This window comes from Mytilus trossulus, chromosome 2, assembly GCF_036588685.1.
Source record: "Mytilus trossulus isolate FHL-02 chromosome 2, PNRI_Mtr1.1.1.hap1, whole genome shotgun sequence".
Classification (NCBI taxonomy): Eukaryota; Metazoa; Mollusca; class Bivalvia; order Mytilida; family Mytilidae; genus Mytilus; species Mytilus trossulus.
In genome coordinates, this window is record NC_086374.1 from 73,501,154 (window position 1) to 73,516,916 (window position 15,763).

Genomic DNA, 15,763 nt, shown 5'->3' on the forward strand with positions numbered 1-15,763 from the left:
GATGAAGCAGTGGTGCGTGTAGTTCATGTAAGGCAGCGATTTTTATTGGTTGATCAGCCGAGTGCAGAGCACCTTAGCAACTTAAAGCGCCCTAGACAACACACTAGTCAATCCATATTCAAACAATTATTGTGGGCAATTCTCTGGATTATCAGTTAAAACAGGTGTTATAAACAGAGTTTGACTCGGTAGGGGAGTTTTACATCAAGAGAAAATGACTACAGTAGCTTTTGGCGGTGGACCTAGTCTTGACCAAAGACGAAATTTCGCTGCTTTGAGAGATGGTACACACGTGCCAGGGTATGTCATATGATCTGTTGTTTTGATAGAGAATAACAAATTCAATACTAACATATTTGATTTCAGTTCATTGCCATGCAGCCTCTAAATTATACAGGAGTTGACATCTATACACTATAACCCATGCTCATGATCACACAGGATATATATAACAGTATAAATATGTTTGACATATGTACTTTGTCTTTGAGCAGTTGTGAATAAAGTATTATTTAATAATTTGCTTCATTGGTAAAGTTGGGTCTGAACACGAAAATATGTTGAAAAAAATATCTAAAACATTGCACGGAAAATAAAAATTAGAATAAACAAAGCATGAAATTTAAAATCAAAAATGTTTAGAAAAAAGGTTGAACAAGAAGTTTTTACTCATCCATTCTTGGAAATCATGCAATCATTAAACACCTTATTGCTATTCCTGCCTGACCCGAGAATCTGTCCCGCTAGAACTATTGACTTCCTACAACAATCACTTTTTCAATGTGGCGTCAGATATTTTGTATTATGGCATCAAAATTTTACAGGCACCTGTGTGATGTCCAGTATCAATCAATCAAAGTTTTGTTGATACATAGTAAACAGTTATGACGGACAAATAGCAACAAGGTGTCTTAATATGACTATTTGGAAATCTGTCCTAGCTGTTGAACTTAAAAAAGTTAAGCAAGTGTTATTAATGTACCTTTGTATATATGCTACATGTATACATTTATAATTAAAACATGTTGCAGGAAGAACTAACTCTCATAACAACAACATACAAATACATTTCATAGATCATTAGATACACAGTATTTACATGTAGTTGATAATGGTCCAATATTAATGGTGCTCACCATACCTTCATAATGTAACTACACAAATATGCATTCAAGAACCAAATTGGAGGTCTGCTTAAACAACAAACAAAAACATATGAAAACTTTTGTTTTTTTTAAGGATAAAAAGAAAATTCTAACAGGCTTGTTAAAATACAAAATTAAATAGGTAAATTATTCTATGTATCCTTTTTGTATAAGCATATAATGTGTATGCATGTATTTAAAGGCGAACAATTTCATTAAGTGTTTAATGAGTCAATACCAATTTTAGTCATATCTATATTCTAATCTATAGTTAATGTAATACAAATCATGTATGTGAATTGTGTACTAGGATGTTTAAAGTATGATTTCATAGAATTATTATGGTTAAAAAAGTGTAATAAAATAAATAGGACATTTAATTTTTTTATATTTTTGGTACAGATATAGAGGATACTGTCCACAAATCAAATACAGAGTTGGCAAAACCTATGGAACAGACACTCACGAACTGGCTGAGGTATTTATATATACTACATTTTACATGTTAAACAGTCAGGAGTAAAAAAATAATAGACCAGTGGTTATATTTTAACTTAATATGGATATAAGAACAAATTCTGTGTTCCATACTACATTGTACTAGATTATAGTAAAAAAAACACTTTTTCTTAACAAAATTTCATTGCTCTAGGACCAAGAGAAAGAGGGCAAACGGTTGTCTTCTAAAAAGACCAAGAACTACAAATGTAGGACTTCTTTTATGCCAATGAGTATAAACTGACAACCAGATATTTTTATTATCACGTTTCATGTGTAAAATTTGTAAATCTGTATTCTTGGAATCTCTAATTATCATTCTCATCCCCTATTTAGAATAGAAGAATTTTTAAAAAGCACCTTGTGGCTGAAGTCTAAGGCTATAAAATATAGAATTTAATTTTGATAAAACTTAAAGAAATTTCACATTTTTGATAGGATTATTTATAACATCAAGCATCCTTATGATCCTTGATACATGTATAAGAATTTCTTAGAGAACGTTAGTTAAATATAATTACTTTTAACTTTAAACTTTTGTTGTCTTGACAAAAAATTTCTGGTTTAGTTGATAAGGGTTGAAGAAGTAATATGACTACATTTTTGTACATACTTAAAAGTTTCAAAAATATTTAAAACTAGCTATATAAGATTTAAAAAGATGTGAAGTGGATATTTAAATTGTAGTAAAATCTTTTTACAGTGTCATTTAACTATGATTGTCAAGGAAAATAAGTTTTCTTGTCCCAAGGAATTGATTAGTAATCAAATTTGAAGTACTTTCATTTTATCAAATTTTACCTTGTTGGTTGTAAATAGGTGTACAAAGGATTTTATGGCACAAACAAATTTGTTGAATAAATAAGTGTATATTTACTTTTTAAACAAAATTAATTGCCACATTACATGTACCTTTTAACAACATGGTTTTATGATGAAAATGACTTTCAGATTTGTTCTGACACAAAAGAGCATTATTTTCAATTACACTCCGTTTATTTTCATAAATTCACATTATCACGATCATGATTATACAGTTTTCAGATTTAAAATTTATATCCAAAACTTTTGTGATTACTAGTAAATCATGAAATAATGAAAATCGAAATACAAAAAAGGAGGGATGATAAGAGCCATTATTTGTCCCCTGAAATGTTAAAAATGATTAAATCTTGAAAGATAAAATATTTTTTCGCAAATACCCCTCAAGAACATGATATATATCTGTTTAATTACACCGAATGTTAATGTTCAAAAACGCATTGATGATCGTGACGTTACAAGCGTCCAGTCAGATAGAATATTTTTTGGCAAATACCACTGCAGAGAGGGTAAAAAAAAGCATATCCTTTTGGCAAATACCCCGGCGGTGTTAAAAAATGAACCATGTTCATTGGGTAACAGTGAATTGGTGAAAAATACCCTGGCTTTCAACCAATCAAAACCCAGGATTCTTACATAAGGTGTAATTAGATGTAAAATGACCATTTGACACACAGTTAAATGCCAAAAAATTATTTTAACAACATCAACTTCTTTATATATAAGACATCTTGTAGCAAAATATTTTTGAATGATTAAGGCTTGGTCTTATATCTTAAAATGACAGTCCTCGGTAGCAGAGTGGTCTATGTAGCATAACTAAGATCTGTATCACTAGCCAGTCATTAATTAGCTATAGGTTGTAAGTTTGAATCCTGCACAGGGCAGGTGCACTGGACTTTAATCTTAATTGACTAGAATTGTCAGTTTTTCTCTAGGTGTAATACCACCATTGATTTTCCCCTATTAGTCTTTGTTAAATTTGCACTTTTCAAAAAATTGTGCAGAATTTATCTTTCTTTCAAATAAAGAAATACTTGGCATGAGTAAAGTTTTATCCTGTCCAGTTCTATAGAAAAAGTTTCACATAACATTTCATTGCATATAAGAAAATAACCATCATTGGAAGTTAACCAATCAAATTTCTCCCCTTATTCTATCTGTGTACAAGGTTTAGTCACCATGTAACCTCAGGATTACAACATTTTCTATAGAAATCACAAATAAAAAATAATGGTGTTTTGAAATTACCAAGACATATGTTTATGACACAGAAATAGTTTTACTGCAATAAAATGTAGGATTAATTACCTACAACGGTCAAATTCAAGGGAATATTTTTTTAGACCTACTTTCGTATGCAACCGGATGTGAAGTACCATGATTTGGTGGTATTACACCTCTACCGAAGGTAGGTTGTTCTCTCCAGGCACTATGGCTTAGTACTATAGTGTTGAAAGTGGCATTAAACACCAATCAATCAATTGTGTCTTTAAATGAATGAAAAAAACATTACAAGGCTATTTTGGCAGTTATAGAGGGAGAAATTTAAAGCGATTCATGTTGATAAGACAACATTCAAAATATATACAGGATTTAAAAATGATATATTACTGTACAGCCTTACAGACTAACTTATTGATTTGGTAGACATATAATATTTTTTACTGGGCCAAAAAAAGTAGACATGTATACAAAAATGTATTGTGCTTTCTCTGTGTGAATATAAAATATAACCAATAATTTAGTGAAAATTTATGAAAAAAAGAACATAGAAGTTTGAAAGTTTTCTTTGCATTTATATAAAATATAGAAAATGTGTACAGGAAAGTAAAAGCAAACAGAAGTCTTTTTGTCTCCATACTATATTAAAATATTTTTCGAAGACACATAGGGTTGTTATGGATTAAAACAGCTCTGTCATAATTAAAAAAGGAAAAACAAATTATCAAACAATGTATGAGCCGTCAAACCTTAGACATTTAAACATTTACAGTTAAATTCAATATAAGTTTATTTGTTTTAAAGATGATTGGATTGTAATATTAATTCATCACTATACAAATGTCCCTTTAAATATATATTTGAACGACTATATATGCAAACAGATTCTTATTTTACTGAATTTAAATATTGACCTAGGCAGTGAATAGAAAAGTTTAATGTGAAAAATTGGTAGCAGTGAACTTGATGCTTATGTAGGCAATTTAAATGAATTTTAATTAAATTTGTAATGTAATTGCTGGTGTTATGCCTAATTGCAATTTAGATTTTTTTTGCATTTATGTGTTATTACAGGTTATAGAAATTTTAAACTCCAGATAATTGATATTATGTATATGTGACCCAAGGAAATCTTTTAAAAAACAACAAAAGGCTTAGTTGACCATAGAAACATGCAATAAACATCTTGAATATAAGTAAGGGGAGGTAATTCATACCTTCCAATTAGTAGCCTGGGATCCTGACCAAAGAGTTAACCTCCTCTTCAGGCCAGACATAATAAAATCCATGTGACCACTTTTCATCATTGAACATAACTGAATTAATGCCCATGTACATATGTTTAAAGATGTTCTACATGTATATAAAACGATCCATTTATTTCAATCAGATCATCTGTTGAGTCTGTATTATTCATGATGGGAAGCAGTTTTGGATCATGTACAATTTTTATACGCCCATCTTTTAGACGGGACGTTTTATGGTATACTGTTCACCAATTTCCATGAAACTTAAGTGAATTGTTTATATCTATTGACGTAAGCTCCCTTTCGTTTTTTTTTTTTATTTCAGATTTTAAGTTTTGGATTTATGGGGCTTTATTCATAAAAAAGGGGGGATTTTCAACACTTCGGACAATAACTCAAAAAGGCTTTCACCAATGTCCATGAAATTTTGGTGAATTGTTTATATCTATTGACGTAAGCTCCCTTTTGTTTTTTTTAATTTCAGATTTTAAGTTTTGGATTTATGGGGCTTTATAATTATTCATAAAAAAAGGGGGGATTTTCAACACTTCGGACAATAACTCAAAAAGGCTTTCACCAATGTCCATGAAACTTTGATGAATTGTTTATATCTATTGATGTAAGCTCCCTTTCAATTTTTATAAATTTCAGATTTTAAGTTATGGATTTATGGGGCTTTATTCATAAAAAAAAAGGGGGATTTTTAACACTTCGGACAATAACTCAAAAAGGCTTTCACCAATGTCCATGAAACTTTGGTGAATTGTTTATATCTATTGATGTAAGCCCCCTTTCAAAAAGGGGGGATTTTCCAATAAAAGACAAGTTAAAAGAGCAAAGGGCGTATCATGCGCTAAAGCACAGCCCTTTATTAAACTATTTTCAACTGTTCCATGGTTATATAGTTACACTAGTTTAACCCTGAAACATTCTGAATATATGCCTGTCCCAAGTCTGGAGCCTTTAATTCAGTTGTTGTCTTTTGTTTATACTGATATCATATTTGGTTTTCTTTCATTTTTTGTTCATTAATCATCCTGTTAGTTCTCTTGTTTGAATTGTTTTACATGTGTCATTTCATTGATTTTGAAAGCTGACTTTGTGCTATGGGTATTACTGATGGTTGAAGATGTACCAGCTGTAATTGTTAACTTCTGTGTCATTTGGTCTCTTGTGGATAGTCATCTCAATAGCAAACATATGATACCACATCTTATTATTTTATTCTATATTTTTTGAATGATACCACATACAGTTGTACATGTACATGTATCCCACAATGTACAAAATTGTAGAGACAATAAAATTGAGAATGGAAATGGGGAATGTGTCAAAGAGACAACAACCCGACCAAATAATAAAAAAACTTTTATTAATAACATCCAATTATAAGGAAAACATGTTGTTGTATCCCTCCTTGCTAAGACACATCATAAAGAAAAAAGAAGCTTAAGTTGTGCTACTTTGTTGGTGCATACTTACAAGTGTTATTCATTAAAAGGACCCCACCAGAAAGAAGCAGATACACATGTATTGGCAATACTTGTAAAGATGTTTATATTCGCATTTTAAAGACTAATGTTGGAAACATTTTAGCTAATATTTTTATGTTTCATCTTTTTAACCACACTTGTAATCTTGTATAAATTTGACATCATTCAATTCAAATTTTACCTTTAACCTTAACCTAACCTGAATTAGCACTGACCAAGTTTTAATATAGTGTAGAAGATTCAGCAGTGCATTTTATATGGCTTATAGATTATGCTAAGTAGGTCCTTATAAAACCACTTTCTATGTGTTAAGACCTTAATTACTTCAATATGCATAATTCGATATAATGCGACAATTAAAGACCATTTATAGAAATACATCTCCACATTTTGAATTTTATTTCATTGATATGAATTAATTGCAATTGGTAATTTATTCTGAAGGGATTAACATTTGGTTAATCAACACAGATTCTTAATATTTTAAAACTTTAATAACACTTTAAAAATGCTTGTATAATCTGATTATAATATTGTCTGCATTAATTCTTTACATTCAGATTTTACAGTTGAAATGACATTTTATATTCCAACAATTAATTGATCTCCAGGCTTTAATATACTTCAATCTTATTGTAAGAATGATTTTAGATAACTAAACAAAATTCAATTAATAGAAACAGGGTTTATATTACTATAGACACTTCTAAACTTAAATTATGTCTCTTACCATATAATAAAAGGCTGAATTATTTTTAATTCTTTATTGAAAATTTCTTCAGTATTCAATTGTTAAGGTATGCTGGGTGTCCTTATTTCATCCCCAAATTAGACTTTAAAAAGGCAGAACATTTTACTGATAGGCCTAGATTTCAATCAAGTCGGCAAATTTTGATGCAGTTATGCAATTTACCAATGTTAATTTTCACATAAGGGGTTTACCATGGGGTTAGGCTAAGGGAGATAACTCTTAAAATCTCCTGTACGTTTGGGTCAACCTTTTTCATAAATATATTTTTGGCTTTTATGTTACATACTAGTAGGTTATTTCCAAATTAATATGTTTCAGATAAATGCCTAAATACTTTGGTAAAACTTGACTTTTACAAACACAAATGATGTAAAGAGTTATCTCCCTGAAGCAAAGTCTACCCAATTTTTTTCTTTTGATAATCTGAAAGCATTGTTTAAGAGCTGTCTTGTGATAGTTTATAGTTATCAAAGGTACCAGGATTATAATTTAGTATGCCAGACGCGTGTTTCGTCTACTTAAGACTCATCAGTGACGCTCAAATCAAAATATTTATAAAGCCAAACAAGTACAAAGTTGAAGAGCTAGCATTGCTGTGATGATCCTAAATTCCAAAAAGTTGGGCCGAATACGCATATATATCATGCCACATTTTGGAAAAGTATTTTTCATGAATACTCCCATGCGGTATACCACCTTATTATTTCTAAGTTCTTAAATTATTAATCCAATTTCAGTACTTTTAATACAAATGATGTAAAGATAAAGTTTGTGCATTAAAAATTCACAAATCATGAACATGAAGCCAGGGCAAATTTCTATCGTCTACATACTCCCTGTTGATTTAAATGTCATTCCACTTCCAATTTCATGTCTCATTTCCCCAACCCTCCCATTGAAACAAGATAAGACAAGCCAAATTAAATTTTAAACATAGTGAATATTATGCAACAAGTAACCAAGCTATATATCAGACAAATAAATAGACTATTTATGATATGTAGGCTCTACAGTCTATATAAATACATCTCCATTTAATCAATGTTAACCCACCCAGACTTATGTTGAGATATAGAACCGTTCATGAATATTAGTTTTATCAAATTTAACTTAACAATTTATCATTGAAAGCAAAAACTTATATTTAGTCTGTTCTCGTTTTAAAAATATGACATTAATGCAAGCAAAATTTAAATGCCACCGTATGAATAAAATGATTTAAATTAAAGTAAAGATATATTTAATAACTAAAATGTTTCATCTATGAATTTTCCCTTTATATAAATGGGTGGGATAGTTAAGATGTTATAGCATAGAAACTGTTCAGTGTTTTTTTGTTAACCAAATGACATTTTCAATAAGAGATTCCCCAATCGTGCTGAACATGTTTAAATGGCTGTGATGTATATAGGTAATTTAACTCTTAAATCAAATCGTAATGTTGAGATCAAAAACAAATTACGGTTTGCATTAAATCATTCAAACTTTCAAGTACTATTCTAATCTGAAACTACAAAAACCTCAAATTTATTGTTGAATTATAGTGATAGAAAATTTTGTTGGGGTTGCCAAGATTATTTAATTTTCACAGACAATTTTGAGTGTAGCTGCATTGGGCTTTTCTTTAAATTGTTAAATACTGTAAATTCAGAAATTATTGTGTGCATTTATAATATACATGAGATTATTGAAGACTGAACAAAAATGCAAGATTCATTATTTCAATATCATGAAAGCTTTGTATAAACTGATACATGTATGAGATGTCAGAATGCACGTTTTTATCAATGCTTATTGCTATACTCATCCAGTTGCATTATTCACATTAAGGTGGTACCAAACACTTTCACTAAAATAAATTTGGCTCGTTTAATTTTCCTAAAATTTTGTCAAGTATTTACTTTGACACTTAAACAAAAATACTCAGTCTTTCTGCAACATTTGTGAGTCACTACAAAAATCCTTAATGAAAGTCTTGTAAGTGTATGTTTCAAATCTAAATGACTATATGGAGTTTACTACATTTATTATTTCGTGTTCTTTTAATTCCAACAGTTTGTATATCTCTGATTTTCAAAACAACATGGATAGATTTAAATGTTTGCAATCTGACCCTTAAAGAGCTGGTCACTGGAGTGGTCATTCACACTGACATATCAGTAATTGATAAGTTATCTTGATTGACCAAAAGTTTATTCAATAATTGGCAATTTATTTATTTGTCCAGCCCAGTTTTTCTTTAAAATTTTGATGTTCGATTAGTATGAATGATATGTTAACTATGGATAATTTACTAGCTGTTAAAGTGTTTGTTAAAGGACATCATTTTGTCAGATTATCAATATTATAAATCACTTCAATATGTTCAAAGTGAGATTGTGCTAAGACTTGAGTATGTAAATCTAGACTGTCAATGTATTTCACATTTTTGACAGAAAGGTTTTTGTGACAGTATCTCAATTATTCTTAGCTATTATAGCATGCAGGTACATTTCTAAAAATGAATATTAAATAAAAAAAGAAGAAATGTTTACATGGGTTCCATAACTTCAATTCCATATTAACATAAGAAATAGATATCAGGAGACATATTATACTTGCTGTCTGTTTATGTAAGATTTGCTGAAGTTATAATATAATCATAATCTTAACTTTTTTAAGACTCCTACTTTCTAAACATTCAGTATAGACATACTGGTGTTGACTGAATGTAATTATAAATTTCTTGTATGTAAGTATTGCTCTAACTGACAAAAGCCTATGTTCATGATGTTAATATGGAGATGTTATTTATGGGGTGTCCAAATGATTCAGATATATTCTGAAAGTTATTTGTCTCCAAATGATGAAGTAAAATAAGCAAGACATATAGCTGTGCTGTTTGCGGATATAGTTTCAACAAAGTACTAGTTTGTGATAAGGTCAGTCTATGGTGAAGCTCTGGTGGTAGAAAAATGATATTTGGTATGCAGTTGAACAATCATTGGCAAATCTCTATTGGTATTTTAAAAAATTTCAAGATTTACATTATTGGTATACTATCACAAGTGTAAAATTCCAGACATAATTCCGGGTCAGCAGTTCATTTGTTTTATATATATCTTGAACTTAATTGTCTATTTTATTTTGTAATTTCAGGGCACTATTCATGTTGCACCAACCAGTAATGTTGTTGCTCATCCACAATATATACCCAGGGTAACCACTCAACTACCAGAATCTACTGGTGACAATAAATATACACAAAATATGGTGCCTGGCTACACAGGTGAGTTATGTTTATACTATCAAATATGTCTTTCAGACATGATCATTTGAATTTGTATTTGAACATCTCCATGTTCTTAATCTAATGTTTGCGGCATAATTATAAATACATGCATGCAGCAATAACTGGATACATTAATGAATGTTTGTCAACACCATCAAAACCAACATTTACCTCAGAAACAAATTATAATGTACCCCATCTGCAACACATTTTTCTTGTTTATTTTCAGGATATATACCAAGGATGCCATTCAAATTTGGAAATACTTATAAAGAAGACTGTGATGTGTGTATAGATCAGCATTTAACCAATTATAAATATCATGATGCAAAATTAAATGACTTACAAAAACAAGTCAGTGGTTATCCACGACTAAGGGCTATATCTTTTGACCCAGAAGTACGAGACAAATTAAATATGTACAGAGATACGCACCCACAAAGAGAAATATTGTTAGGTAGGTTTTAATGGAAATTCAGTGATTTATCTCCCTTTCAAAAGGAAGATGATATATGGAAAAAGATATAAGTATAAACAATATAAAGTTTATTAAATGATTGAAAAAAAATCACATTTAAAACATTTTTTTAAATAATTTATTGTTTATTTATATATGAAATAAATCAGTTTAAAATTGTGAGATGATGAGAGTGTTGTGAAAGTCCCAATACTATAACACATGTAGTAAATTACTAATCATTTTTATTATGAAATCATCTGTATGATCTTCAACACTGAGAAAAATACTCTTGTAAAGATTATCCCAAAGTATGTAAATATTAGAATTTTTTGTCTTTTTATGCCCCACCTATGATAGTAGAGGGGCATTATGTTTTCTGGTCTGTGCCTCTGTTCGTTCATCCGTCTGTTCGTTCGTCCGTCTGTCCCGCTTCAGGTTAAAGTTTTTGGTCAAGGTAGTTTTTGATGAAGTTGAAGTCCAATCAACTTGAAACTTAGTACACTTGTTCCTTATGATATGATCTTTCTAATTTTAAAGCCAAATTAAACTTTTGACCCCAATTTCATGGTCCACTGAACATAGAAAATGAAAGTGCATGTTTCAGGTTATAGTTTTTGGTCAAGGTAGTTTTTGATGAAGTTGAAGTCCAATCAACTTGAAACTTAGTACACTTGTTCCTTATGATATGATCTTTCTAATTTTAAAGCCAAATTAAACTTTTGACCCCAATTTCATGGTCCACTGAACATAGAAAATGAAAGTGCATGTTTCAGGTTATAGTTTTTGGTCAAGGTAGTTTTTGATGAAGCTGAAGTCCAATCAACTTGAAACTTAGTACACATGTTCCCTATGCTATTATCTTTCTAATTTTAATGCTAATTATATTTTTTATCCAATTTCACGGTCCATTGAACATGGAAAATGATAGTGAGAGTGGGGCATTCGTGTACTTTGGACACATTCTTGTTATGTAATAAAATTAATCAGTTATAAATTGTGGGGTGGTAAAAGTACTGGAAACCTATGGAAAACATTTTTGCTTAAAAATAATAGATATTTTCAACATTTTCTCTAAAATCAAAACACAATAGAAATATTTGTATTATATTAAAGTTTTTCTTCTTCAGAAAACAAAAGACCTTTGACAGAACCTCCTATTCCTGGTTACCGTGGTTACATACCTAGAATCAAAACAACAGAGCAAGGTTTAGGATGTAGATACAACCAGACAACAAAGAAAGGTTTAGAAATGTTTGCACAAGAAACAGCAAGACATGCAAGATTTGCAGGATCAGAGATTCCACAAGCTTTAAAAAGGTTAGCAAAAAGACTAAAATATTCATATCTCCTTAACATGTTATTGTCCTTAATATTTTCCACTGGATATTCAGACCATAAACAAATGAATTAAAACAAAATATAAAGCTTTTTTTTCAAATTCATTTGGCAAGCCATGATATTGATTTTGGTAATGAATCAGTATAAAAAAAGGCATTTACTTTAAACAATTACTCAAATAATGAAATGAATTACACTGGCACACAGTAAACAAAATTACTATAAAGTAAGGAGTGAAAAAATGTTTTTAGAGTATTTTAGTGACAAATGTAACCTGGACTTGTTTTCTCTCAATCTATTTATGACTTTCCAACAGGGGTATACTACTGATGCCTTTATTTATGCAAGAAACCAAAACAAATTTTAAATGTAACAAACAAATTCAGACACAATTTGGGAAAAATCATTTTGAATAATCTTTTGATTTTTTGCAGTGTACCAGCGGAAACCTTAGGATTGACAGGACCACACCCACCAATGGGAAGTGCTAGTGTAGACTTTGGTACATCAACATACAGACGATTATATCAAAATGATGGCATGATTCCTAAATATACAGGATATATACCACGTAAGGCAACTTTTATAATAACACAATATTGGAAATCATTTATGTAGGGAGAAGATTAAGTGAAAATGTATTAATTGGCAGCATCTGATGAGAATTTGATGACTTCTAGTCTTCACGCTGACGGCAGCCCAGGCTTGTAAAATTGCTCTACTGGCCTTTAAAAAATAATATCTACAGGCCAACAGAATCTAACTAAAAAATTTCAAAAATTGAGCTTTGGGCCTGTTGATTTAACAGTTTATCGTGAAGACTGCTTTTAATGCAATCCAAATTTGAATATACTAAGCTGATGCATTATGCTTTTAGTAGTTATCTTCATCTCTTATACCACACAACATATAGTTTCAAGTCTATTATATTTGTACATTTTTGTATATATAGTCTACTTGTACTGTATAGCAGGTATTTTGGTGGGTGTAAAATTTTACGATTTTCATTGAATAAGGTATACAAAATATTTTGGCAGGATTCAAAACTTTTTATCAATACCTTTGCATGGATGAAATTAATTAAGGCGATTTTATTATATTTGCGAAAATTTGCACCCCACGAAAATAACCTGCTATTCAGTATTTGTATTATATCTTTAATAGGCATCAAACTGAATTGAATGTTATACAAACCTACATGTTTCACACTAACATAAATGCTGAAATAAATATGTTATTTACCTCTGTTTACTTTTCCAGATAAAAGATATGTGTTTGGAAACACTTACGGAGACACAACAAGGAAACTTTCAGTGTGTGGACACAAAAGTGAAAACTATGGAACATATGTTCGCTCAAAAACAATGGCATAGATAGGGGATGGACTTATTTTCTGATAAGTTTATCAATACGGTGACTGAATAACTAATTAATTATCATTTATGTAGAGCTTTAACTAAAGTGCATTTATAAAATCATGTGTAGTATTTTATATTTAAATAAAATGAATTAAGCAATCTCAACAATATATGTATAGGTCTACAAAATCTGTATAATATTATGTTGTCAGGTTGCTAAAAGATTTTATAAGTACAAAAAGGAAAGAAGTATTAAAATAGAAAGAAACTTTAGAAGCCTATCATTTAAATATGATAAAAGAACATGAATCAATGTGGATTTTTAGAGATGGTTTCAAATTCGACTAATTGTCGGTATAGTGCATTTTACTAATCAAAAGTATCAGCCCCTGTGTGATTTTGTCAGTTATTTTAGTGACTATTAAAAAAAATATTTGATTATTACTGATAATAAGTGCATAGTGATTTTTTTATCAATTTTTTTCATGTTAAACATATTTTTTTTTATCAATTTTGTTCATTTGAGGAACTGTTATTTATTTCCGTCCATGTTAGACATGCTTTCTTTGTTTTGCCTTTCATCAAATTATGTCTGTGATTACTTAAGAGATATTTTAGTACTATTTTTATTTGAACATTCCATTGTGTTTTGTTATTGTTTATTTGTTTTGTTATAGTAATAACCATTCTGTGATATATCTTGTATTACTTTCAGTGCATGTACAATACTTTAATCAAACTTGTGTTTCTTCTCAATTAATGAGAAATGGATCTTATCCTCAAAATAAACAAAAATTAATGGAAGTAGTTTTCGATAAGAAACAGAAATATATTTTATCCTATAGAAGGCAGGTGCTTTGTTTTTTGTAGCTGTGCTACATATTATAAACCGAGCACCAGCCTTGTATGATCATTCCTCAGTCTGTTTGTTATTGATAACACTAAAGCTTTATTAAAAAGAACTTTCTTTTTTAGTCTTTTGTCTTGTTAATGTGGCAGCCAAAACCATGTGTGAAACTTTAAATGATAGAGGAAGAATTTGATATAAGTGCCAAAGTTTTATTCTTGTTCGCATAGTCTGAATGTACGACTTGATGATACATGTATCAGATCTGTTTATTTTTTTCTAACATGGAAAGAAATTTTTTTTGCAATATAAAAATTGAAATAATAAATCAAGTACCATGTACTGTTATTTCACTTCTTCATAATATTTTTGATATTTTTATTTTATTTGTATTATTTTACTGCCCATGCACTTATTAACTCTCACAGTTGTAAATAGTTACGTTTAAACCTATTACATGTCAGAGTGTATAGATATTAGAAGCCTTGGATGTATTAGGATTTCCTCAGAGATTTTCCCATTTGCTTTAATTGCTCAATTCTTAGATTCTATAGAAAATAATAAAATAAAAAGTTGTGTTGTTATTTTAGTGAGAAAACTATAAGTTCATTGATTGTCACCAAAATGTAAATGATATTTTAAAAGGTTAGAAAACTGCAATACTGGATAAATATATATCAAGGTTTTTTTCTTCAAATAATCAGTTGATAGTGTAACATATCTAAAGTCAGTTTTATTTTTCACAGAAAATGTCACTGCATCCTAAACTCACTCAGATGTAATTCAGAATTTCTTTTAATATTTAGTATTTCTTGAGCATTTGTTTTTCTAGTTTTCTCACTATAAATAAGGAAATATTTTCATGTTTTTTCTTTATGTGGAATAGAGGACGCATAATCATTTTGGAACATAATATATGTTGAATTGTTTTGTGCTATTAACCTTTTTTGGAGAGTATCATATATAGACATAAGCTCAGGATAATAAACTATTTTAACATTGAAATGTCTTATATATTCAAAACAAATATGTTTTAGGTTAACAACATATTTTTTTTTATCTAGCCTTTTAATATAATTGAGAATGGAAATGGGGAACATGTCAAAAAGACAACAACCCGACCAAAAATCAGGAAACAGTGGAATGCCACCAATGGGTCTTCAATCCAGCAAGAAAATTCCATACCCAGAGACAGGATTCTGCTGGACCCTAAACAAATATGTTTACTAGTTCAGTGATATTGGACATCATATTTAACTCAGAAATATATAAATAAACTATAATTAAAAATCATACCAGACTCACAAAG

At 29.7% G+C, this 15,763-nt stretch overlaps 1 protein-coding gene across 1 annotated transcript; it reads left to right on the forward strand.

Moving 5' to 3' along the window:
* Window positions 1-2: 2 nt before the first annotated feature.
* On the forward strand, window positions 3-15,459 carry LOC134707975 (ciliary microtubule inner protein 2B-like). The gene is made up of 7 exons (XM_063568172.1): window positions 3-300; window positions 1,548-1,623; window positions 10,319-10,448; window positions 10,681-10,908; window positions 12,039-12,228; window positions 12,684-12,820; window positions 13,510-15,459. The coding sequence occupies exons 1-7, from the start codon at window positions 215-217 to the stop codon at window positions 13,620-13,622; spliced, it is 960 nt and encodes a 319-aa protein (XP_063424242.1). The 5' UTR covers window positions 3-214; the 3' UTR covers window positions 13,623-15,459.
* The last annotated feature ends 304 nt before the right edge of the window (window positions 15,460-15,763 follow it).

What these genes read in the sequence shown, in the direction of transcription:
- LOC134707975 (XM_063568172.1), top strand. Translation starts at nt 215, where the DNA reads ATGACTACAGTAGCTTTTGGCGGTGGACCTAGTCTTGACCAAAGACGA. An exon ending in GATGGTACACACGTGCCAGG is followed by an intron (nt 301 to 1,547) that starts GTATGTCATATG and finishes TTTTTGGTACAG; the next exon opens with ATATAGAGGATACTGTCCAC. An exon ending in ATATACAGGATATATACCAC is followed by an intron (nt 12,821 to 13,509) that starts GTAAGGCAACTT and finishes TTACTTTTCCAG; the next exon opens with ATAAAAGATATGTGTTTGGA.